This window comes from Zonotrichia albicollis, chromosome 7 (assembly GCF_047830755.1).
Source record: "Zonotrichia albicollis isolate bZonAlb1 chromosome 7, bZonAlb1.hap1, whole genome shotgun sequence".
Lineage (NCBI taxonomy): Eukaryota > Metazoa > Chordata > Aves > Passeriformes > Passerellidae > Zonotrichia > Zonotrichia albicollis.
In genome coordinates, this window is record NC_133825.1 from 8388714 (window position 1) to 8413832 (window position 25119).

The 25119-nt window shown below is 43.1% G+C and overlaps 2 protein-coding genes and 1 pseudogene across 2 annotated transcripts in view; 1 reads left to right on the plus strand and 2 right to left on the minus strand.

Annotated features, from left to right (window-relative positions):
• LOC141729522 (uncharacterized) overlaps positions 1-5266 on the minus strand; it is a 74646-nt gene extending 69380 nt beyond the window's left edge. The window contains exons 1-2 of the mRNA XM_074544230.1: positions 5158-5266; positions 4148-4211 (exon numbers count right to left, since the gene is read on the minus strand). Coding sequence (XP_074400331.1) covers positions 4148-4211; positions 5158-5266 — 173 coding nt within the window. The remainder of the gene's footprint in view (positions 1-4147; positions 4212-5157) is intronic.
• Positions 1-25119, minus strand: part of LOC141729581 (uncharacterized) — a 425427-nt pseudogene that overhangs the window by 180509 nt on the left and 219799 nt on the right.
• The window catches only part of LOC141729611 (unconventional myosin-VI-like), a 32198-nt gene continuing 20736 nt past the window's right edge, over positions 13658-25119 (plus strand). Inside the window, exons 1-8 of the mRNA XM_074544317.1 lie at positions 13658-13869; positions 17575-17613; positions 19246-19339; positions 20703-20833; positions 20946-21023; positions 21940-22069; positions 22824-22914; positions 24144-24294. Coding sequence (XP_074400418.1) covers positions 13696-13869; positions 17575-17613; positions 19246-19339; positions 20703-20833; positions 20946-21023; positions 21940-22069; positions 22824-22914; positions 24144-24294 — 888 coding nt within the window. The 5' untranslated portion in view covers positions 13658-13695. The remainder of the gene's footprint in view (positions 13870-17574; positions 17614-19245; positions 19340-20702; positions 20834-20945; positions 21024-21939; positions 22070-22823; positions 22915-24143; positions 24295-25119) is intronic.

The following is a 25119-nucleotide window of genomic DNA, read 5'->3' on the forward strand; positions in this document are numbered from 1 at the left end:
ATGAAAGAATGATGCACATGAGCATCGCGAAGCTCATGATTTCACTTTCGTGCGAAATCATTGTTATGTTTTCGCTCAAGACCCCAAAGGAAATATCCCCAAAGTCTTCAGTTCTTTTTTTTTTATTTCTCTTCTGAGTCGTTTTTTGCAGTCTGAGTCTCAACTTCTGTCTGAGTATTGGTCTTTTTTTTTCTCGGATCAGCGTTCTCCTGCTCTCGCGTCCGAAATGGCTTCATGTGTCGGGCCCACACCCACTTCAGACCACGATCTGTGGAAACACAAGCGAAACCCTTGCCCCAAGTGATTAGTTTGAAAGGGCCCTCTATTTGTCCTGTCTCAGGGTTTCTGATCAAAACTAAAGGATTTTCCCTTAGCTTTGCCTGTGTGCTGTTTAAAAAATGCCTCACGATTGGCGGATTAGGTTCTGAGGATGAACTATTTAGGAAATTCAACACATACAATGCCTTATTTAATTTCATGTGAGGTGTTGCCTCTGACTCACCCCTTCTCTGTCTGTCCAGAAGGGATTTCAGGGTGTGATGTGTTCTTTCAATGATTGCCCGACCTGTGGGCGAATGTGGAATACAAAACGTATGTTTGACACCCCATCTTTTCAGGAATCTGTCAAGCACCCTGCCTGTATGTGTTGGACCACTGTCTGTTTTTATCTCCTGAGGCACACCTAATGATGTGAATGCTTGCAGAAAATGACGACAAGCATGGTCTGCTGTTTCCCCTGCATGTGCTGAAGCAAAGACCGCACCTGAGAATGTATCTACTGAGACATGAACATTTTTGAGCCTCCCAAAAGATGGATACTTCGTGACATCAGCTTGCCACAATTGAAGACTTTGCAGTCTCCGCGGATTGACTGCTCCTGTAGAAGGTGGCTGCACAAGCTGACAATCTGGAAAAGCACTAATGATCTCCCTCACCTGACTCTTTCTGAGACGAAAGGATTCCATCAGCGCCTGTGCATTCTGATGAAAGAACGCATGACTCAATCTTGCCTGCTCAAAAATGTCCGGAAGTGTTTGCGAAATGGGCATTGTCAACCTGTCTGCCCGAGCATTCCCTTCCGCTAAAAACCCTGGAAGTGTTGTGTGTGCTCTAATGTGCGTGATCAAATATTCTCTTTCCCTGCTTTCTAGCAACATTTTCAAGCTTGCCAGATATGAGCATAAAACCTCATTACTGACTTCTTTCAAGAGCGAACCCTCCAATCGCTTGACCACACCCGCAACATATGCGGAATCTGTGACCAGATTGAGAGGTTGTTCAAACAACTGAAACTCTCAGACAACGGCTGCCAACTCCACGATTTGTGGAGAGCCCTGGACCGTCTTTACATCTGAATCCCAATCCCCTGTCGTTGAGTTCCTCCACATGATCACCGACTTGTGTGTCTTCCCTGAGCCATCAGTGAACACTATGATCCCGTCCAAAGGTTCTTCACTTATTCTTGGTTTCACTCTGTAACATATTTGTGATTGCAGTATTTTATGCTGTGGAAAATGGATTGTGCAAATTCCCGGAAAAGCTAACAATGCAATAAATAAGTCTTTCGATTGTTGCATTGCCCAATTGAAATAGGCTTGCTTCAGAGGTAATCTGATGATTGAGAATTCCCGTCCTGCCATTGTCAGCAACCTTGTTCTCGCCTTTATGATGATTTGTGCTGCCATCTCTAAATCCGTGAGAATCGTCTTTGAAGGCCTGTATGGTAGAAAAACCCACTCTATGATTATCAAAGAGTCTTTTTGTGATTCATCCCATTGGAAGATAAAACCATGAAACTGTGTTTTCTTCCCCAGCACTGCCAACTGAAAAGGCAACATTGGAACAAATCAATGTGCCTGCCTTTTCTGTATCGCATCTGTGACTTTCTCCAACTCTCTCTTCGCTTCTTGCGTGAGTGTCCTGGGAGATCGAATGTCTGTGTCTCCTCTCAAAAGATTGAGCAATGCTGGAATGTCGCTGTTTGTGATTCCCAAATTTGGCCTCATCCAGTTGATCTCTCCCAAAAGCTGTTGTAAATCATGCAAATTGCTGACCTTTGTGCTGATCTCCATTTTCTGAGGTTTTATTGTTCTCTCTGAAATCTTCCACCCTAGATATTTCCAAGGCGCAACCTCTTGAATCTTTTAAATGCTGATTTCCAGACCCGCCTTTTGCACTTCTGCGATCACACAGTCACGAGCTTCTTGCAGCTCCTTTTGTGTTGATGCTGCAATGAGCAAATCATCCATATAATGAATGATTTTCACCTTCGGAAACTTCTTCCATGCTGGTGCCAAAGCTCGTGCTACGTACCATTGACAGATCGTCAGAGAATTTTTTAGTCCTTGTGGAAGAACCACCCAATGGTACCGCTGCAGAGGCGTTTCCTTGTTGATACTCGGAACTGAAAAGGCGAATCTCGGAGTGTCATCCGGATGGAGTGGGATACTGAAAAAACAATCCTTGAGGTCAATGACCACAAGCGGCCAATCTCTGGGAATCATCAAGACAGATGGAAGTCCCAGCTGAAGTGGTCCCATGTCTTCTATGACTTCATTGATCTTCCTGAGATCATGTAACAGCCTCCATTTGCCTGATAGCTTTTTCTTGATGACAAGCACTGGAGAATTCCAAGGACTGTCTGTTGGTTTGATGTGTCCCTTCTGCAATTGTTCTTGGACCAGGTTTTTTAAAGCACTCAACTTTTTCCGCTCAAGGGGCCACTGATCCACCCAAACTGAATCGTCTGTTCTCCACGTCAACTTCAATGTGGCAAGTACCGCAGTGACCCCGATTAAAAATCCACTTCGATCTTTGCGCCCCATTGTGCCAAAAGGTCTCAACCCCAGACTGTGATCGGCTTCTGGACGACAAAAGGACGAATGATTGCCGTCTTGTCTCCTGGTCCTGTGACAACTATGGAATTCTCGCTCTGCAGACACAGAGATACTCCCCCTATGCCTGAGAGAGAACCCAAGGGCGCGACCAAGCTCCTATTGCGTGGCCAAAAGATGTACGATATTACTGTGACATCCGCCCCTGTGTCGAGAATGCCTCTGATTGCTATCGTCCTGTCTCCGCATGTCAATTGGCACGTGAGTGTGGGTCGATCTCGATCTATGTGCTTTACCCATGTAGTATGTACCTCAACATGCTCCTTCATAGGAAACCCTCGTCGAAGATTGACATGACTAATCCAATGGCGTGTGGCGGCAAGGCGAAAGCTCTCGCAACCACAGTATTTTCTGGCACAGTCAATGGCGGACTAAGCGCTCTTGCCAGAACCGTCAATTCTGTATTCTTGTCTGCAGAGACAACCGTAGCATAAACAATGAGTCCAAGGATGCTGCATTTGTCTTGTCCAACTATCAAGAAATCTTGCTTTTTGTATGAATCTCCGCGGATACTCGTTGGTATCTCTGCATGATTTTCGCCTAGGAAGCATACTAATTTAGAAGCTGCCAATGCACACTGTGCCCCTGGTGGGAGGAGGTCTGGGTCGGCATGGAATCGACTGAGGGTTTTGCTGAGGGCCTCTGCTTGTCGCTCACTGATGATTGCCCTGTCTGCTCTTGCGTCACCGCCAACACTTGTGTCTGAGCGTGCTGGCAATTTCCCACGCTCCTTCTGTCATTTCCTGGATACGGTAAAGGATTTCCTTCCACGTCTGTCTGAGAATAGCATTCTTTCACAGAGTGTCTCCCTCTTCCGCACTGCGCGCAAATTGGCCTTTCTGCTTTTTACGCTGGTGCTGGTGTATGTGTCTGTGGACAATTCTTTCTCATGTGTCCAAATGCCCCACATTTGTAACACTGTCCTCCTGGGGGATTGCTCTTCTTTTGCATTGTTGCAAGAACTTTGTGTTCTCGTTCTGTTGATGAAGTATTTTTTCTAGCATCTTTTCCAATGCCTTGTCTTCCGATTGTCTCTCTGAGTGTCCCTTTATCTGTTCTTCCCATTCCTTTCTTAACTCGTTCTTCACAATCGATGTGACATGCTGAGGTGTCCCCACCTTGCTGCATGCCTCCACCATCTCTGCCAAGGATGGCCGTCCTGGCATGGCATTAATGACCCGTTGACAATCCGGGTTGGCATTGCCAAAAGCCAAGCTCTCCAAGAGAAGCCTCTTCTCTTCTTCAATCGTCACCTGTCGATCCACGGCTTGCGTGAGTCGATCGATGAACGACATGAATGGTTCTGCGGGACCTTGCCTGATGCAAGAGAACGGAACATCCGGAGCTCCTGTTGGCGTAATTTGCATGATTGCCATTCGCGCTGCTTCTTTGATGTCATTTAACACTCTTCGTGGAAGCCGCACTGCTTGTTCCCCTGGGTTGTCATCCGGAGGTTGTCCTGCTAACTGTGCTTCTGTGAGATTCCCGTTTGGCCCACCTTGATATCTATTTCCCAACTCTGAAAGATACTTTCTCCATCTTTTTTCCCAGACGAGACTCTGTGTGTCAGTGAGAATCATTGCCACAATGCTTCGAATAGCGTATGGCGTAAGGTCATACGTGGTAAATGTCCCCCTTAACAGTTGTTTGAAATATTGTGACTCCAGCCCAAAAGTTTGAGCTGCCTTCCCTAAATCTTTGCGTGTTCCATGACCCATCCTTTCCCATCTCGGATTTTGTCCCTGGGCGTCATACGTCACCGGCATTGTCAAATCTCCTGAACCTGGAAATAAATGCTTGTCCTTTGCCAACGCTTTTCTGATGCGCTTCTAGTCCATCGTCTTCACCGGCTGTTGAAATTCCTCCTCTGGAAACTCCATTGGTATCTGCATGAACAGTGGAGTCATGGAGGTCATCGGTGATTCGTTGTACCTTATTCTTTGCTTTGAGGTTTTTGGCCTCGCTCCTAAATCTGAAAAGGAAACTTGAGAATCCTGTTGATATATCTTTTTGGCTGTATCCAAAGAATGCAAGAAGATTTTTGCTTCTTCCGCTGCCGACAGCATCCACGCCGGAACACCTTCCTCTGCTGTGATCTGTATGATGTCCTCTCCTTGTTGCTGTGCTTCATCTAAATTTTCTTTGTCTTTGCGAAATCCCGAAGTCAAAGGATAATCCATTTGTTGCGTTGTCATTGTTTTCTTAGACGTACATTTCTTCTTATACGTTGTTGGAAAAAATCGCTGCATTGTTGCAGTCTCACCACGAGACAGCGCTGTGGTTCCACCAAACAGGTCTGGCATGTCGGGCACTTTGGTCATCCCCCCATGAGGTGGCGCTGTCATTGGACTGGACAGCTTGGATGACGGCATGAACTCGACTGCCCCCCATTCTCAGACTGCCGTATCTGCAATCTTGTTTGAGACCGAGTCTGCATGGATTTTGATTCAGCTGACAATGGAGCTTGAATACGTGAACGTCTCCCTTGGAGGGAAGAGGCTTGGGCCCCAAGGGTTTGGACTGAAGGCACCGGGACTGGAGAGGGGGTGGAGCCCCGGGATGTGGAACCCCGAGCACGTCTCCTCCTCGCCCGAGACGTCACAGGGGATCAGACCCGCCTCCGACCGCGTTCTGCTTTCCGCGCATGCGTGCTTTCGGAAACGCCCCCCATCTCTCCCGAGCTGACGTCACTCTCTCCCTCCCGTTCCGCCTCTGAAGTCTTCTCCCTACGATCTGTCCCTGACTCTCTCTCCTCCTCCTCTGACGCAGTATCCACTCCTCCCACCGGTGCGCGCAATCCACCCTCCGCCAGCACCCGGGCCCGACCCGCGATACGAGCTGACCTCCGCGTCCCGACTTCCGGGTCTGAAATCACAACCGCGCGTCCCCTGCGTCTCCCTACGGTAGCCGATTGGGGCTGTGCAGCCTCTCCCAATTCGCTGCCCGTGCCTGACGCTGCCGCACCGGTCTGAGACCCCTCCCCGGAGGTTCCGCGCGTCTTGCCCCTCGCGCGCATCTTTGGCACCGTGCCGGCTGAGGCAGCCGCCACTCCCAGCGCTGCGCTCGCAAAAGCCGCACTAGAATCCGTGTCTCCCATCACCTCCTCACTCGCTCCCTCCGCCAGCCTGCACCGCTGTTGCCGCGCCGCTGTGCTTGACCCGGGGACGCGTTTCCCTCGACCCCTTCTCTCCCCCTCGGACCCCCCATTCCAACTCCACTGCTTTTCCCATCCCTACTCCCTCTGGCTCATGAGGAGAAAACCTCAACTCTTCCGGGAGTAAGATATTATCTTCTGAGCCTGAGTCGGAGCTTGAAGTCCCCGTACTCTCTGGGGTTTCAGGGTGTTTTAGGGATCTCTTGGGCTTTCTGGGTGGTGGGATTGGAGGCAATGACATTGCTCACTGCTCCCGTTCCTCGAGAGCTTTTTCCCCCTGGCTAGCTGGGGCCAGAGCCAATCTCTGTCTCGAGCCTTGCTCTTCTCCCACTGCCTCTGAGGGACCCGCAACAGCTTGTTTCCTTTCCCGTCTTTTTGACTGCACTGAGATACCTTCTTACATAATTCCTGCCGGAGACAGCAATTTCAAGGCTGTCTTGTCTTTTTTCGTGGCTAAAAGATAAAGATGCCTATTAATTTCTTGCCAAAACCCCATTTCAAACAACAGATGCGTCTCTGAAAACGGGTAATTGAGTCTCACCCAAAACAGAAGTTATTTGAGCTCTTTCTTTGTAATCCCGGATGTGTATGTTTCTGCCACGCCTTGTAAGGCAGACAAAATTCCCAGCTGTTCTTGGGAGAGTGTGCCCCCGATGTTCTTAATTTTTGACCACCTCACCGAATCTCTGTCGTCAGAGCAGTCCGAAGGCTCCCGATCTCCGTCCAGCAGGTCACAGGAGATGGATCCAGAGGCGCCTCTCTGGTTCCGATCTGGACTGTTCTGCTACGAACGTTCTTCGGCAGAAGCTGAGAGGTGCAATTATCAGTGACTGCTGTTTTTTTTTCTTCCGACTCTCTCGATCGTTTTCTAGCTTCTCTCCCAAGGAGTTATCAGTGCTCTCCCAGGAATTTGTCCAAGTCAAGAGGGAGTAGCCCACCCAGGGATGCCAAATATCCTGTCTCGGCTGTTGAAATGGCCTGGTAAGGCTCTGGATGGCCTTGGGGCAGCCCGCGCTCCAAAGGACGAAAGGAGTCTTCAGGTTTTTCAGTTCTTCAGTGTTGTTTATTAATTCTTATCTACAATATTTTCTCCCGGCCTGACAGAGGTCCGCACAGCAAGCCAGCCATGAGCACACTGACCTCCCTCGGGGCGGCCGCTTATTTTTATACCAAAAATTACGTGTAAGATACTTTTTTTTTCCTCCCAATACCTTTCACCCTTATTGACAAGTGCACATTCAGTAAGAACCAATCTCAAGGTGCCACCATCACCATCAAAGATGAATGACAAGAAGAAGAAGAAGGGCAGGACACGCCCTAATTCCTCCATGTTGTCTCCTAGAACCCCCCTGTACCGAGATTCTAAAACCTGTGTTTTCACTCTATAATTAATCTATCCCTTCACCACTTATCCCCGTGTGATCCTCTCATCCCCATACAGGTGTTGCGTCCTGTCCCGTGCAGGATCAAAGTCCAGCCACCAAGCACTTCTGGCAACGTTCCAGGACTTCCGAGCCCCCCAAGGGTTGTCTCAGCGACCCTGGACATCAGGAGTGATGTGTTGAGTTCCCGCAATCTCCCAATGGGGTGATGTAATTTTTATCAGTCATGCAGTGAGACTCAGTGGCCCATTAACAGGAGATACCTCCCTGAAGGGAGGATTGGGTCAGGAAGAGATAAAGAACACTGCCTCACTTGATTTCAGCCGATGATGATAGAATAAATACTTCTGGTTACATCTTGCATTTCAGCCGAAGACACTCCGGGATACCAGGGATATCTCCTAAGGGGAATGGGCTGCACAGGTAATTTTCCTCTTTTTCTGCCTTGGAGCAGCATATTCTCTTCTCCCCATCATGACCTATGTCTGCTCTGTCTCCATCTGCAAAGCCTTGTGGTCACTCTGGTACCCTCCTGGCCAGCAGAGCTTGTGCCCACACAGCAGCAGCTGCCTGGGCCAGTGGGTTTCTCTCTGCTCTGCTGCTCATAGCCAGGACATTTTCCCTGCCCCTCTGCCAGGGCAATGCCCTGCGCCAGTTCTGCTGTGAGGCTTCCCCAGGGTGGTGCCAGCGGCAGCGGCTCCCTCAATGGAGTAACTGGACGCAGAGAAAACCAGCAAGCCCTTGGTTAGCATTGGTGACAGCCGGTGACAGCCGGTCTCGTCGCCCACTCTGAAACTGGTCCTAGTCCCACCAGAGCTGGACAGAGCAGTTCTCATTAGGTCTGGGCACCACAGTGTTGCCACCCTCACATCTCTGGGTATTGCTGCAGCTGCACCTGGCCCAGGGACCAGGCAGACCTTGCAGCCGGCCAGTACCACCCTCCCGAGCTGGACACACCTGGGCTCCAAGGAACATCCAGATCAAGTAGACCTGGCATCCTTCTTCCACCCCAGACATGGGGAAACCCCAGAGTCCCATTCCACCACAGAACTAGGTAGACCCAGCAGCCCCATCCAACCCAGAACCAAATTTCAACATCAATAAATATATTTTTGACAAAAATAAACTGTTTTAGTTTTTTTTTAAATAGACACATTTCTACATTGAAGAAAGAAACTCCTTCGGAAATATATTTTGTAAACTGTTTTTGGATCGGACCCACAACACCACAGTGGTGATCACAGCCAGCATCTGCTCTTGGCTCTTCCTGCACACCCACTCACCCACTCAAACTGCCACCACCAGACCCCACACAACCCACAGCAAACAACCTGGGTGGGGGGATGGTGTAGGGGCAGCAGAGCCTGGCATGAAGTGACCAGAACCTAGGCCGAGCTCCCCTGCACACCGGGAGAGAGCGGGAGAGCGGAAATCCAGGCACAAGGACAAACGCATGGAGAGAGACATAGAGACATGAATGCAGAACACAGCTTTGCTGACAGGGTTTTTTGATTATTCAGGGAAATGGCCCTGGGCTCAGAGGGATCCTCCAGGATCGATCATCCCCTCTTGCCACCAGAGGAGGACAGGACACAGATGTCAGCACCACTTAGAATCCTAAAACACAAAGCCCAAAACGTCACCCCTCTGTTTCCACTGGGATGTGAGAGGGATCCTGTCCCTGCAGGCGTGGCTCACCTCCTCATGGGTCAGACAGGTCCTGCTGCCCCAGAAAACAACACACCTGCTTCAATGCTTAACGCAGAGTGGACTGGAAATAAAGACAGTGTTAGAGACACACTCAGGGCATTGGGCTGGACTGGGAGGCAGGGGAGAGCAGGGGCCTTGGGGAAGGGGCTGTGGCAGCAATGGGGTGCAGGAGCTGCTGTGCTGCTGCCCAGAAGCACTGGGCTCCTGGCCAAGAGGCACAGCTGGGGCAGGGGCTGGGTCTTGGCTCATCCAGGGGGTCCTGGGGTGACAGGGATGGAATGCAGCAGGGCCCTGGGCAAAGGCTTCCCTGGGGAGGAGCCATGGGGCAGGGCATTTTCTGGGCTGTCAGGAGGGGTGCACTGGGCTGTGCTGGGACAGACTGGGATGGCCTGGGCTGTGGTGGCCAGGCAAGGGGAGGGTCTGACACCGGCAGAACTCGTGGTACCCACCAAAGGCGTCTCCAGGACCGCGACATTGTCTAAATCCAACTGCAGAGAGACCAGGAGACCTCGCTGGTCACTGGGATGTCCCCGGTGCCAGCAAGGGATGGGGGGACACCACAGTCCCCCAATTCGCTGAGGGGATGCCCTCCAATGCCAGCAGCCCACTCACCTCTCGCAGATCATCTTGGGTTCCTTCCAGGAGTGCCTGAAAAGGAGAACAAAGGCAGGGTCCGGACTGGACCTTGTGGGGCTGGGGTGACACACGGGTGCAGGGAGCAGGGCGCAGGCAGAGGGATGGGAATTCAGGGCCTCCAAGGAGATCTGTTTGAGGTGGGGGGAGACCCAAAGACACTGATCTGGGATCAATTGAGGGCCCAGGGGACAGGGCTGGGGGTGTAGAAGTGTAGAAGGAGCAGGGTGTGAGGTACAGGGGAGGAGAAAGGAATTGAGGTGTAGGGACATGGGAGTGCAAGGGAGGGGCTTGGTGGGGACAGAAGAATGAGGATGGGTGGGGACAAAACCAACAGTCCTGGGAGATGCTGTGGGAGTGGGGGGTGAGTCAGGGAATTGTACAGGGGGACCCCTCTGCAGTGGCTGGGAAGAAAGGCAAAGGATTGAGAGGGGACATGGAAGGAAAGGCCTCAGGAATGGTATGTGGGAGGGCACCTGGGGACCCTGAATGGGACACAGAGGAGGGACCAAAAGGGTGGGATGGGAGGCCAGAAAGGGCAGTACTATAGATGTGTATTATATGATTGGCTCTTTGCAAATATTTAAATGAATACTACATGTGTTATGTTGGAAAATTATGCTGTAATAATATCTTTTAAGTAATGCTGCATTAATTTAAGTAGTGTGGTAAATATAGTTTTTGGCTATAGCATAATATAAAAATATAAACTATGTGATGTAAGATACTTTTTGTAACTAGCTCAAGGAATAGAAAAGATAATCAAGAAATTCTTCTCATTATCATATCTGGATAGAGATAACAGCAACAGACACCAAGATCTCAAGAGAAAAATTATTGCCTCCTTATCGGGAAAGCTAAGACTTCGATGAACCAAGAAGATTGATTTACAGCATGAGGGAGGGAAGGTAAAATTAGGCAGAAACACCCTAGTTTGAAAGGAATGTTTGAACCTTGTATGAGATCTATGAATATGCAACAGGCTATTGCATTTAAGAGGTAGTCTGTTGTTAGCAAGGTAAGCTTTTTGACAGAGTGCCAGACACATGGATTTCTATAATTCTTTGCTTTTAATTGTCTCTTATTTTTATTACTATTTTCATTACTATTAAACTTCGAAAATTTTAACACAAGTGAATGCCATTTTTCACAGGCAGGATGTGGGGACAGCGCTTGGCTGGTGCCTCACCTCGCTCTGTGCCGGGGGGCACAGCAGGATGGAGAAGAGCAGGGCCACGCTGAGCACAGCCACCTTCATCTTCCTCTGACTCTGGGCAGCGCTGCCTGAGGCTGCAGCAGGTGAGGAGCACCTTTATCCCTGCCGGGACTCCTCCCTGCACCCTCCCTGCCAGCCCCCAGGCCAAAGCCCGGACTGGCACAGCCCCCAGCCCTGGCCACAAGCCCAGCCCTGGCACAGAGTCCATCCCACCCCATCTGTGGCACGGATCCAGCCCCCTCGCCTGGCATCCCTCCAGCTTCCTGCACGGGGCAGCTGTCCCTGGAAGGGCCCAGGCACCTGGGGGGCCAAGGGGGGCAGGCAGGGAGCCAAAGGCACCTGGGGACCCTGTGGGCACAACCCCCACTCCAACACAATCCATCCTCCAACAGCCCCCAGTGCCAGATCCCCCATCTCCTGCTGCCCCTCCTCTCCCAGAACTTTCCCTGAGGGACACCCCAGAGCTGAGCCCAGCCCCAGACCCTACGGGGCTGAGCAGAATTGTCCCTTTTCCCATTCCAGTCTCACAGGGAAACTGGGGCTGGATTGACCCCACTTCTTGGGACACCAGCACCCTGGAATCAGGAGAATGGGGAGGGGGGAGGTCAGTGTGCGACTGTCCCCAGTGTGTGACATGACACCTGGGTGACTGGAATCTCCAGGCTCTGGAGGCGCTGGAGAGCACTGGGCAATGGTGGCCCTGGGACATCAGGGCTGGGCTTGGGGCAGTGCTGAGGTGGTCACAGTGCACAGCTCCAGCCCATTCTCAGCACTACTGCCCCAAACTGCTCCAGGCCCCCCGGGGAAGATCCCCTGCCCATCTCCAACGTCCCACCCAGGACCACGGTGTCCTGCTGGATCCCCCAATCCTGCTGGATCCCCCCAAATCCTGGTGGGTCACCCCAGCCCTGCTCTGTTGAACTGTCCCACACATCGGGTCCCAGCAGAGCTGTGGCTCCAGACTGGGCTGGCACTGGGACACAGCTCCCACAGAGCCCCTGGCCCCAGGGATGGCCCTGCCCTGCCCTCAGCCCAGCGCTGGCCCTGAGCAGGGCTCACCTTCCTGCCCGAGGCTCCCGTGCTCCTCTCCCAGCTCAGAGCCCCTGTCAGGGTGACCCCCGAGGGCACAGAGCAGGGACAGTCCCTGGCAGGGCCTCCCGTGAGCTGCCAGTGCCTCCATTCTCCACTGACTTTCCGTGACATTTCCAGGAGATGTTCCCTCCTCACGGGTCACTGACCACACAGAAGGGACCTGTTGTGGCCCCCTGGCAGAACCCGTCGGCACCTGCCCTGACCAGGCACGCTGTGTTTGCTTCCAGAGCTGCCGCTGACCTGGAGGATTTTCCTGCTGCCACTTTGTGCTTTGGGCCTCCTTTATTGGGGAACTGGGGGGTCTTGACAAATTTCTTTTAACTTTTCAGGCTACAGCCCATTTTAATGACATGTGTTTTGTGTAAAAGTTTGTTTCAAATCTACAGGTAATGGTGTCAGTATTAAATATATTGATTCACAGCCTACTGCAAATTTTGCATCAAAAGGTGTTTACATCCTAGGGAGAAGAATAAACTGTGATATAAAAGTATTGTTAGTGAAGAGTATTTGGACACATGATTATCCTTGTACACAGTCCCCATCGTACTTTGTGTTTTCCATTTCTACTGGCAATGGACTCATTCATGTAAAAATACAAAATACCTGAAATTGCTACCCTCAAAATACATTCCAGACTCTTGTGCTGTTTTGGCTATTACTTATTGTACAAAAACATTGTAAGACCTGAAGCCGGTATCTAGACCATCAATTTTCAAAAATGAAAGTTTAAGTTAAAATGAAGGTCCATAAGGCTTTGTTGGTCTGTATAACTTCACCATGTATGAAGGATGCTACTTGCATTACTTACTTGGCTGCATACATATTCCCTTGTGTCTTCATGGCCCAAGGAAACTTTGGAGGCCTGTGTTAATCCTTTGATTCTTATCAAAGAAGAATCCCACCCTTTTGTGGGACATCTGGTATTTTCTTCAAAGCAGTCCTGGCATCTTCTGTTCATTAATATCAAAGTCTGTATTAAGTTGCACCAAAAGCTGTTGAGGATTTTGTAAATGGGAAATTGGATACTAATATATTGACCTCTTGACTTTCTCTGTAATATATTGTTCTTCTCAAAGTTAGTGATCCAATTTAAATAAACCAGATATATAAAGTTTGTAGGAAGTGACAATATGTTTTAATAAATCAAGTGTTCATAAATAGTCATAGTACTTCTAAAATAACCTGTTTTCATTTCATTTTCCAAACTGTGTAGGTTTAAGCATGCACATTAATTCCTATTTCACAATAGATCTTAAGTGATATTACAGGCAGTGAAGAATTAAGCTTCGCAGAACTCCCAAGAGATGATGATGTGCTGAGTGCTGGAAGTGGAAGTCCACAAAAAAACAAGTGATCTTGTTTAAGGCACCAAACCTTTCTTCGGGTTTCATAATTCCAACAACATCCTTCAAACTTAAGAATGTCTTTTCTCTCTGGCATTAGACTTTTGTGTATCCAGCTAAAAAGTTGTTTGAAATAATATATTAATATTTACCCCATGTGTTCTTGCTAATTTTTAAATATGTAACTATATTTCCTTTAGTTTTCTAATTAGACTGCAGTAACTTGGACAGTAAAACAAATGTGTTTTTATCTCTTGGGTTGTATTTTCAGATGCAATTTGTGGAAAAAAACAATGATGCTTTGCACATGTCTCTTCAATCTCTTATATGTGAATCCAAGGACAAATTTGTTCGACAGTTGTTTGAAGCCAACACTAACAACAACAAGGATCCCAAACAAAAAGCTGGAAAACTCAGTTTCATCAGTGTGGGTAACAAATTCAAGGTAAAATCATAGAGTAAAGAGTCCTATCTTGTAATATATGCCAGTTTTATGTTACTTGAATTAAATAGAACCTAAGGTTGGGAGAACTAGCAGTAATTTGAGATTCAGAAGAAAATTTGGTTAAAGAGATGGTTTCCTTCTGTTGAATTATAAGAAACTGGCATTTTAAGCTACATGCTATGCGTTTCTGTCAAAAGTATCTTCCATAATAGTCCTTACAGAGGTTATACAGGGATTTTTAGGTCAGAATCTTTCAAAGTCACATAGAAGTCTTTATTCAACAGGTTTTGAGATGTAAATTTGGATTCGGTGGACTTTAAAATTTTCTAGATGTGACAAAATGTGTTCTTCCATCCTATTGTAATTATACCTTCTAGAAGATGTATTGATTCCCTACAGTTGGCCAAACTCTCAAAATTCAGTACCTAATTTAACCATAGTTTTTCCTTTTCTGAAATATATACATACTTAGTCATGGCTTACAGAGGAAGATATTCATTGTGCTGAATGTTTCCCTTCCCAATACCTGAATCTGATGCTTCTCCTCATTTTCTCCTTTCTTCTGATGTTGCAAAGCTGACCTTCAAACCTTGTCTTCTCCAAATGTTTTCTGCATCCTTTTCTCATTCAGCAGTTTTATTTTAGCTGGACTATTCCAGCTCAGGATGGCTAGAAAGAGAACAATAGGGGAATTAAGAGATGAAAAGCAGGCACATCGTGGGCTGCAGGTAAATTTTTCAGTCTCGTGGATTTACAGTTGGTAGAGCTGCAGCAATTTCAGCAAGAGCTCTTTTCAACACATCTGGGCCAGATCCAATGAAGGATTTATATGCCTTCAAGTCAAGTGCTGAAACAGTTTCGGTATGCTATCTTACCTAGGGCCACCAAAAACCTCCCTCATGTTCCTAGCTAGACTCCTGACACAGTCCCTGGGGAATGCAGGTATCTTAGATAGTCCAAAACACCTGCACATGGAGTGAGACATTGCCAGTACAGAAGAGTGTTTCTGCATTTCTGCTCCATAGCAAGGTTAAGTACTGGATCAGGACTGCAAGATCAATTCCTTCTTGCATAATCACATTTTGTGGCTAGCATTTGGAGCTGTTTTCTAAAAAATTGTTTTCTTCAGCAGGGGCTAAAAACCAGGAAGGATATGCTAGCAGCACACTTGCTTTTTATAGCGATAGTATTCTGCTTCAGGTCTGTACTGTATTGTGTTCTATGGCTATTTTATTTCCTGTAGTGAACACCAAGATATTGGTCAGTCTGACAAAGGGTATTCTCATTACACCTTTCTGGAGTTGTTTTGTTAGGTAGCCAGAAATAAAGTGTTTATGGTGCCACGAAGAGCAGAATACAGGGCCTGACTTGTAAGGTAGTGGTTTTGGCATTTAATTGGGAATTGGGCAGGCTGCTCTCTTGAGTTTTGCTCTGATGAGTCTTTTTAACTCCTTCCTATTCTATAGTAGTTGTTGAATTAAAGTGCAGCAATTGGTTTAATATAAAATACATGATCATCAGGTAGTCTGAAAAGTTGCATACAGATAAGCCATGTCCTGAGCAAACCCTGCAGCCATGAGTCTGCTTTAAATCAAGCTAGGATCCACAATTTTTTACAACTGTATTTTAAAAGTGAAATCAACTGTGGGATCTTTTGAGATAGTTTCCTCTTCCTTCCATCTAGATTTTCAGTTTCTCTCGGATTTGGCACCCCACCTTCCGTGGTGCAGTCTTGTGCATTATACCACTGCCCAAGGAGAGGTGAATTAAAAGGGAGGCATTTTTGAAGTGAAGCAGAAATTTTGTGGGGAACTTTTTTGGATTTCCTTCTGTTACTTTTGTACTCCCCTCTCCACCTAGAGCACAACTCATGTTCTTCTTGGATCTGGCCCATCAATCTATAATTCTTTCAATGTTTTCAAGTTCCATGGCATTTTGAATGTATGTGTTACTTCAGTAATTCATGTAGTGTTACCTTCCCAGACACAGCATGTGATGCTGATGAACACTAATAGCCTTGAATATTTCACTTCAGATGACATCAAAATAAGGTCTTTTCTCTTACTACATATTTCATCTCTTTAAGAATAAGAATTCTTTGTGCATTAATTTGTAAGTCAGTCTTCTGAACTACTGAAATTAGAACTTCTTCTAATTATATCAATTATTGATGATGTTGCAGGGACTTCTCTTTATGAAATCCTTCACACATCCCTTCCTTATAACTAATTAAAATTAATTTTCATTAATCAGTTGAGAAAATAATGATTCATTTATCACTGGATCTCTTCAAGATTATCTGAGATGATTTTACCTTATGCTAATGATGTATTAAATTGTGACAATTCAAAGAGCAGTAGTTTTAGCAATATGTTTTGCTCATATACAGATTTTGTTGAAGAAGTTCACCTGAGAATGTCTCTGGCTTATTTCTTGTCAAATCACAGAGTATAAGGAAGGGGTATTTTTCCTCAAGCAGAAATGTATTCTGTTGATGGAAATTAGTCTGTCTCTTGCAAACTTAAGTGTTTCTGACTTAAGAAAACATAATTATTATGATCAAGTTGAAATATAAACAGTATGTATAAGTGAGAACTGAGCAGGAGGTTATTAGTGTTTGTCATGCTTCTTGTGGCACTCTTTCTAACCACATCCATGTTAAGTTAAAAAAATCCCAAACCAATTTTATCTACCAGAGGGACAACTGGCAGCTGTAGGTGATGCACACTACCCATACAGATCTTGTTTCTTGGATTCAAGGTAATTGAAAGATCTGGCTAAAAAAATTCAGTCAGAAGTCAGATCCTTTGAATTTTGCTTCCAGTGCTGAAAAAGAATATGTTAGGACATACTGAATTTTGTATTGCTGCAGTCTATATACTTAAAGTTTGCTAAAAAACTAGAAAGGCTGGCCCAGCAGTAATTTATATTAAAAAAAACCCCCAAAAAACCAAAACCCAGACACACCTCTAAAGTAAAAATATTGCTATTTTTCTGATGTGGTTTTGGAGTATTTAAAGTCCCTACCAACTACTTTCAATACCAACTCTAAATTGTTTTCTCTGGTAGGTTTAAGTCTCTGATTATCCTGAAAACCTGACTGCAAATAATAGTAGTATTACAGGCTTTTCTCATCACAGTATATTTGAATGTAACCTCAGCAAGTGTAATTTTTGTCATCAATAGAGAATTAAAAAGTTGGAAGTTTGGAAATAGAAATAGATCATTACAGGTAAATGTTGACATAACATTAAAAAAAACCCCAGAAGGAAAGCCTGGGAATATACTTTGTGTTAATTGTGTAACACACAAATAATGCTTGTTATAGATTAAATTTGGGATTTCACAAAATTTCAGTGTGTTTTTTAAAAATGATTGCTGATTGGTCTAATTTTTTATATAATTTTATTACACTGTCATTATTTTTTATTTTCCAAAAAGGACGTGCATGCTTTTTGTGATAACTATGTTGTAATAAGTGACTAGTCCATGCAGTATTGTTGTGCAATTAAATACAAGCAATTTCCTCAGGGCCATTCATGCACACTTGCATGATTTTGTCTATTAAAATTGGTGAATGTTTGGTTTATCAGTTCTGTCTCACTAACAATGAGCATGCATGCAGTAATGCTGTACCTCTATTTGGTGTGTACATTTCTGTTCATGCCATGGTAAGGCTCTTGAAATACCTGTTTTCTTTTACAGACTCAGTTAAATTTGCTTCTTGAGAAGCTTCACAGCACTGTAAGTATATATACAGATGAAGGTTCACAGTTTTCTGATGTAAAACAAAGTAGATAATCTCAATATTAGGGCTTACAATAAATGTGATTAGTAATTGCTTTGGAGTTTGCAGCTACTGGAACATCTTCTTGTGCATGTAATGGTTATAGATTTACTGGAAAAAGGAAAACCAACCACCTTCAAAAAAGTTGTAGAATGAAAGTTAAAAAAACTGAATAAGCAGTATGAAATCTGTCTGTGCTGCAATCTCCTGTTTTGTCTCTTTTACTTCTTTCTGTGCATTGGTTATCATTGATGACTAATTTATAGAAAATTTAGAAGTGTTTATTAGAAGTAAGTAATTTAAGAAATGCTTTATTATTAATTATTGTTTTAATGTTCCATAAAGTCATTAAAAATATTTTTTCATTTTACTTTTTTTGATAGGCTGTAAATGCACAAGTGGTCAAGGAAACTGAGTCCCCTAATGAATATTTGTTAATTTGGCTGATATGATTAGATAGCTTGTGAAATTCTCCATGTACAACATGCCATTTTACTTTAGAACGTGGAATTGTAGGAACACAGTGCTGTTTCTCTTGACCACAAGTTCTAACCAATTATAGATATTAGGTTATGCTCTGTCAAAAAAAGAATAAGTGTGGAAAATTAAGGGAAACAAAGGAGTGGGGTGCTTGGAGTATAGCCAGCATATACAATTTTACTGCAGTCATGAGACTGGTCTGAAGGTGATCTATTTCACCCAGAACATTCTGGAACTGAAATACAGTCCAGGGAAAAAAGTGTGTGGCCAGGCTTGCTGTACTCTTGAGTTTAGCTAATCTGTGATTGGGGAGATATTGTTAATGTAGAGTTCCCTTGGCAGGTGCTGTCTCATTCTCAACTGAGAGATGGAAAAAGAGAGAATATGCCACAAATCAGGCTTAATACTATGTTTTCTCAGTCCCAATTTTGTTTTAGAATATGCAAAGTTGTCATTAGCAGTCACCTGTTAAAGGAAAATGTGAATAATTGGGTGGTGCTCGGCAAAATGTTATCCTTGCTAAATGTCAACTCATCAGAGAGAGCAGTGGTGTAGCACTGTAGCACACATGGTCATAGCAGAGGAGCAGACTGGAACATCAGGGAAGGGAGACTGCAGCTGTGAGCCAAAGGAAGTTGTAAAAAGTAGAAGTTAAGGGTCAGGTTCATCTGGCATGATTCTGATGTCAGGAGTCTGGTTTGCTCATGTGAACTCTGGGGCATTTTAGTGTTGTGACTGTGGAAGATATTGAGGGTAGTAGGATCTAGAGTCATAAATCATAGATTATATACATGTTAAGAGAACAGTTGAGTGAAAATTCAACAGAATTGAGGATCCAATTAATGGTTTTAGCATTGAGATCAGTTACATAAAGACCAAGATTTCAGTGCAAAACTGGTATATGAGAGAAAAGGGTGGGGTTGGGACTTGATTACCTTTAAGGCTCACTTCAACCCATTAACATTCCATGATTCTATGATAATGTCAGCATTTCTCTTTTAGAATACTATTATTTTTATTTCCCCCCCCCCCATAAGTCCTAATTATTTAACAATTATTTTAGGAGTTTTAAAAATCTGTATTTTGCTAACTTCTTGCTTTGGTCTTAGGGGTCGAGCTTTATTCGCTGTATCAAACCTAATCTAAAGATGACAAGTCACCACTTTGAAGGAGGACAGATCCTCTCTCAGCTTCAGTGTTCAGGTAATGTATGCCTCTGATATTTTTCCTTCTGATTTTTACTTTGGTGGTTAAAAATTACCGTAAGCTTTAAATATGTGGGATGAAAGCAGTATTTCCTTGCTTGATCTGTTTTCTAGAAGATAGGTTATTTATGCCTTATAAACAGCTATTTAGATTTTTAGTGACTTAGCATTCATTTTAGAAATAATTCATCTGAATTGGCATTAGGACTCTTCTTGCAAAGAAGAGTTGCCCACAGTATTAATAGGGCACCAGTTCAGTCTGGAACAATAGAATTTAAAATTTCTGTGGCAGTTGAAGTGTTAGAAACTCCTGTAGATTTTAGAGGCAGTCACTGTTAGCTGAGATATCTAGTAATTGATGCACACCAGTGTTCTTTGATTTTTTTGATACTGTGATTGAGTTTAATTATACTACTTTCTCAAAAGCTTACTTTCTCAAAAGTTTCTTCATATCACTATTAGTTTGATTTGGAGCTGAACACCTAACATGGATGAAATGCTGCATCTTTGTTATTCTTGAAATGCTAGATGCTTTCCAAGTGTATAGCTTTATTTGCTCGTGCCCCACTGAACTTTTTGAAAAACAAAGACAGTATAAACAAATTAAATTTCTGTTGAAAGCAAGTATGCAGAAGATTAAGTTTTATGACAGCAACCACAAGTTAAGGTCTAACTTAAAATCTTACCTGCAGCCTCCGTGGATAAGAATATGTAAAATAGGGGTAAAAGCTGGTATAGCCTGTGCTGCTGAAGTAATTTGAATCTTACTGACAGTGTCTGGGATTTACTGATACCCTAGTTGCAGCCAAAATGTTGTAACATTATTGGGGACATTGATGTTACATCCTAGCAGCTGATACTTTGTACTTCGAGTACACTAAATGTTCTAGCACTGCCCTGCACATGTATTTGAGGTTGTATCTGCACCAGGTCTCACAAATACCATTCACATGATTGAAATAAATGCCTGGTTGGGCATTGTTTGGTGGTTTGGGGTGTAGATTTGGGTCTTTTTGTCTTCCCTTTGAAAATGAAATTGTCAAATCTGCTGAAAAAGAAAAAAGATTTTGGAAGAAATATTAGAAGAAAAATCATATGGATGATTGAGTGTTACTTACTTCTCAAATAGGGAGAAAACCTTATGGGCTTTTCTCATGTGTTCAGTATTAACTTTTTGTGACTGATCACATAATCAAAAAATGCTACAGGCTTGATCAAATCCCAGCTGAACTTTGTGGTTTAGTCTCTGAACAATGTCTTTGAGTCTTATGTCATAAACCTACTTACTGTTTATCATAAAATTCACAGCTTAATTTGCATGTTACTGATGCCAGGTTTTGTGTATGTGTCTGTGAATTTAGGGATGGTGTCAGTTCTGGATTTGATGCAAGGTGGTTTCCCGTCACGAGCGTCATTTCATGAACTGTATAATATGTACAAGAAATACTTGCCTGAAAAATTGGCTCGACTGGACCCTAGGCTTTTTTGCAAAGTAAGAAAATAATTCTTCTGTATCATCCACATGAGAAAATATATTGTGATGTTGGTTTTCATGTTTCTTTGAAGGAGGCAGAATTTAATCCTTTCTGGTTTCTGTGTTTCAGGCCCTATTTAAAGCCCTGGGACTGAATGAAAATGATTACAAATTTGGACTAACCAAGGTGTTTTTTAGACCTGGCAAGGTAATCTTTTTCTTGGAGTTCATGATTATGAATCTTAAAATAATTTCCATTTGAAAAGGACATTTGAAAGTAACATTGTTTAACACATTGGTAAAAGTGTGGCCAACCTAAATAAGGTTGCCCAGGATTTGTACAAATAATTTTGTTCATTTTCTTTGAATAAACCACAAAATTTGTATGGATACAATTGGGTTTATAGTCTTGTTGCTGATGCTGCAGCATTTCTAATGCAATGTTTGTATTCCAAGAATTATGTTGACTTTTAAAAAGATGAAGTCAGAGCCAAGAAGAAATATTTTCTAGTAAAATATGTTTATAACTGAAATCTCCTTCTGTGATTCTGAACATTGCTGCTTCTATTCAGAGTAAGGAGATGAAGTTGAGAGCTATTGCGATGACAAAGGAAAATTATTGTAATCCCAGAAAAATGTTCTTCCTGTCTTATATTTACTGAAAAGCAGAAGTGCAGGATTTTCAGAAAACGTTGCCTTCAATGGGAAACTTATACAAAGGTTAAAAATTGAGAAGTGCTTTCAGCTTTTATTTTTTTCCACAGATACATAATTAGATGTGTTTTGAAGTTGTGGAAGGCCAGAGTTCATCTCCAGGATGTATAAAAGCAATTGATTTTTTAAAATTTTGACAATAAGTATTTTTGGTGTTTAGTAAACGGTTATATTATTCAAAATGCCAAGGGTTGGACGTCCATACAGCAAACATATAAAAAATCTGCGCTTGTAATTTCTGTTATCATTAAACAACAAAGTGTAAGAAAATTATCTGCTGACTTTAATTGAAAGCTGATATAATGACATACAGTTTATATAAAAAATTTTAATTCAGCCTGATCTCAAACAATAGTATCTAACACTCTCTGTCCTGCTAATATGTAAAACTTGTTTTAATTGCCATTTAGTTTGCAGAGTTTGATCAGATAATGAAGTCTGATCCGGATCACTTGGCAGAGCTGGTTAAACGAGTGAACCGCTGGCTTATCTGCAGTCGTTGGAAAAAAGTTCAATGGTGTTCTCTCTCGGTGATTAAATGTATGTGGCTTATGTTTTATTAACTCAAAATGTTGGTTAAAAATACAGCAAAGCAATTAATAACACCTTGAAATGTGGCCAAGGACATGTATAGCAGATACATACTGAACTCTGAGTAACTGATTTCAAGGTTGGTGGGATTTTTCTTGAAGTTACTCTGCTGAGTAGTAATAAGGTGGTGTGCAATAGAGATTGGCACTTGTGGTGTGCTTCAGAAAAGGTACCTGGGAGATGGGGAAGGGTCTGATGCAGAATGTCAGCAGTCTCTGATAACATGGAGGGTGAAAACTGCATTAGAATGGGGAAGAAGAGCATAAAGGCCTTATGCCAGTGCACACATGGCTGTGCATTTGGGCCAGCACAGTCTGTGACTGATTATTATTTGTTGCTGTTTATAGTGAAGCAAATAGAATTTCTGAATTCTTAGGAGATTTCAGACATCATAGATTGTAACACTAAAATCTTGGGTGTGCTCTAACTTTTAACAAAAGTTACTGGTATCTGTGAATCTGGAGGGGTGTATGAGTGTGCACACATTTCATTGTTCCTGTTGGGTTTGGGTGGGAGCCTCTGTGCCTGGCACAAGATTGTGAATTCCGCTATTCTGTTTCTTAAATGTTGTGGTTCCAATATACAAAAAGCTCTCAAGCACACATAGTCTGCATACAGTTTTGTGACATCAAATGTATAAGGAAGATAGTAGTTGTGTTAAACTGTATAAAACATTAAGATTCTGTCTTATGTGTGTTTACAGTGAAAAATAAGATAAAATATCAAGCCAGTCCCTGCATTAAAATACAAAAGACTATTCGTATGTGGCTTTGCAAGAGAAAGCACAAACCACGGTAAGAAGATATTCCTTGGTTGAAGGAAGTATGTTTTAAATAATATTTTCTTGGGACTGTAAGAGGAGGTTTACTTTATTAACTAAATCTATCTGAAATCATAGAGTGATGCTGAGTACAATTGAAGGAGACTGAGAGGTTCTGTGTTCCTTCACTCTTTTCCAAGGATGCATAGACTAAATCTGAACCTTTCCTAAAGATGTTTCTTTATCTCTTTGTTCATAAAATCCTTCAGTGACAACCTTGTTTTTAAAAATTTTTTATTAAGTCTGTCTAATTTAATTTAAGGTCGTTAATTGTTGTCCTTTACAAGTTAACACCTTCCTTCCTTTATAGGCTCCCTTTCATTTTTATCTTAGAAATAATAACTGTCTTATCTCCTCATGAAATTAATTCCATTATCTGATTGCAGGGAATACTGATGGAAAAACTACTTCAGTAATTAAGCTCTGCTGACACCTTAATGTTCTTTGACAGAGACATAGCTCTGTTCTAGTTGTGGGCCTCTCATAAATTCTTTTACATCCTTTGAGAATTATGTTTCATTTTGAATCTTGGCATTTCTGACATTTTTTTTTTAGCTAATTGGTGCTCATCTTTAATGATTTGATTTTGTTTCTACTTTTGTGTGTTGATTTGCAAATCCCAGTATAGTGATATCTGTTTAGGAAGGTTGTCTGCAGATTTGTAACTTCTGTGTGGGGCCTTCAATAGTGGTTCTTAAAAAAACTCTTGAGTTTTCCTGAACTCCTCCCCAGCCTTGCTTTCTCAATCCTTTGGGGTGTAATGACGGTGTTCATTCTGGGATGTAATACTGTGTAGTAGAGTTTTATCTGATTAATTCTGTTACTGCTCTTTGAATAAGTAGCGCTACTCAGCCTTTATCCTTTCCAGTTAAAATCCTCTAGTGGATACTAATAATCATTAGTATCCATTTATTATTGTGAGAAAAACAAAAAGCCAGCCCAAATTAATTCTCAAAATAAAAATGCATTTTTCCATTTTGAGCCACTGTTTGCTAAGTAATTTTAGTTACTGCTTGGAAAAGGCTCCATTGCTTAGTTACTTGATGTGATAATGTTCAAATTTCAAAGAAGAGGGAGAGTTTTGTCAGAAGGCATAACTTCTCTCCCCATCTACCTTTTTTACATGAGTGATTTGTGGAGTTTTAAAAGTATCACCATCCAAAATTATTTCAAATAAGCAAATAAGCTGTCTTACCTTCACAGCATTGATGGCCTGATAAAAGTACGTACACTGAAGAAGAGACTTGATAAATTTAATGAAGTAGTAAGTGCTCTGAAGGAGGGAAAAGCAGAGACAAGCAAGCAGGTCAAGGAGTTGGAGGCTTCTATTGATGCATCAATGACCAAAATTAAGGTATGTGATAATAATGAGAGAAAAAGTATCTTTGTACTGGAATCTTTTAAAAGCTTCATCTAAAGGAGAAGGCCAATGCATTTTTTTTAACAGAAAATATACTTTAAAATTGTGGTCTTAATTTTCAGTCACTGGGTAATTCCTGTTTAAAACTATTTGTAAATATAACTGAAGTGAATCCTGAAAATAGGTGCGTATGACTTTGGTATCTGTGTGTCAAAATTGGCACTGAAGGTTTTAAAGAAAAAATGCATGTTGGTATTACGAGACAAGTGCTGTCAATAAGTTGTTTGTTGCTTTCACTATTGGAATACCAATTACCATTATTACCATTATCAGAATGCCAATTACCATTGCCAATATTTTAACTTAATAAGGGCTGAAACAAGGCATTTATCACAGACTAGAGACATTTCCAGTTATGAGGTTTTTCAAACTTGGTGGTAAATAGAATTCAGCTTGTTGATTATGCTTCAGGTCTATAGTCCTCTCTTTCTTACCACAGAATCACAAAGACAAAATGAAGGCACACTGGCATTTATTAATGTTAGAAAAAGTTTGGTTTCTTGAATTCATATTTCATGCAATATTATAGCTTTCTTAGTGTGCCATATTAAGACTTCTCTATTTAAAATCGCTGTTGAAAAGATGGTAGAGTTAACCTATCAGCTTAGGGTTCTCTTTTCTAATGAAAATTATAACATGTGATTATCATCATGATACACTATCAGAAAAGGTCAGCAAATCCCCATATTGCAGTTTTATTAGTAAGATGTGAATTGTAAAATGAAATTAAATTGTACCTGTCAATAAGGTTTGAAAACG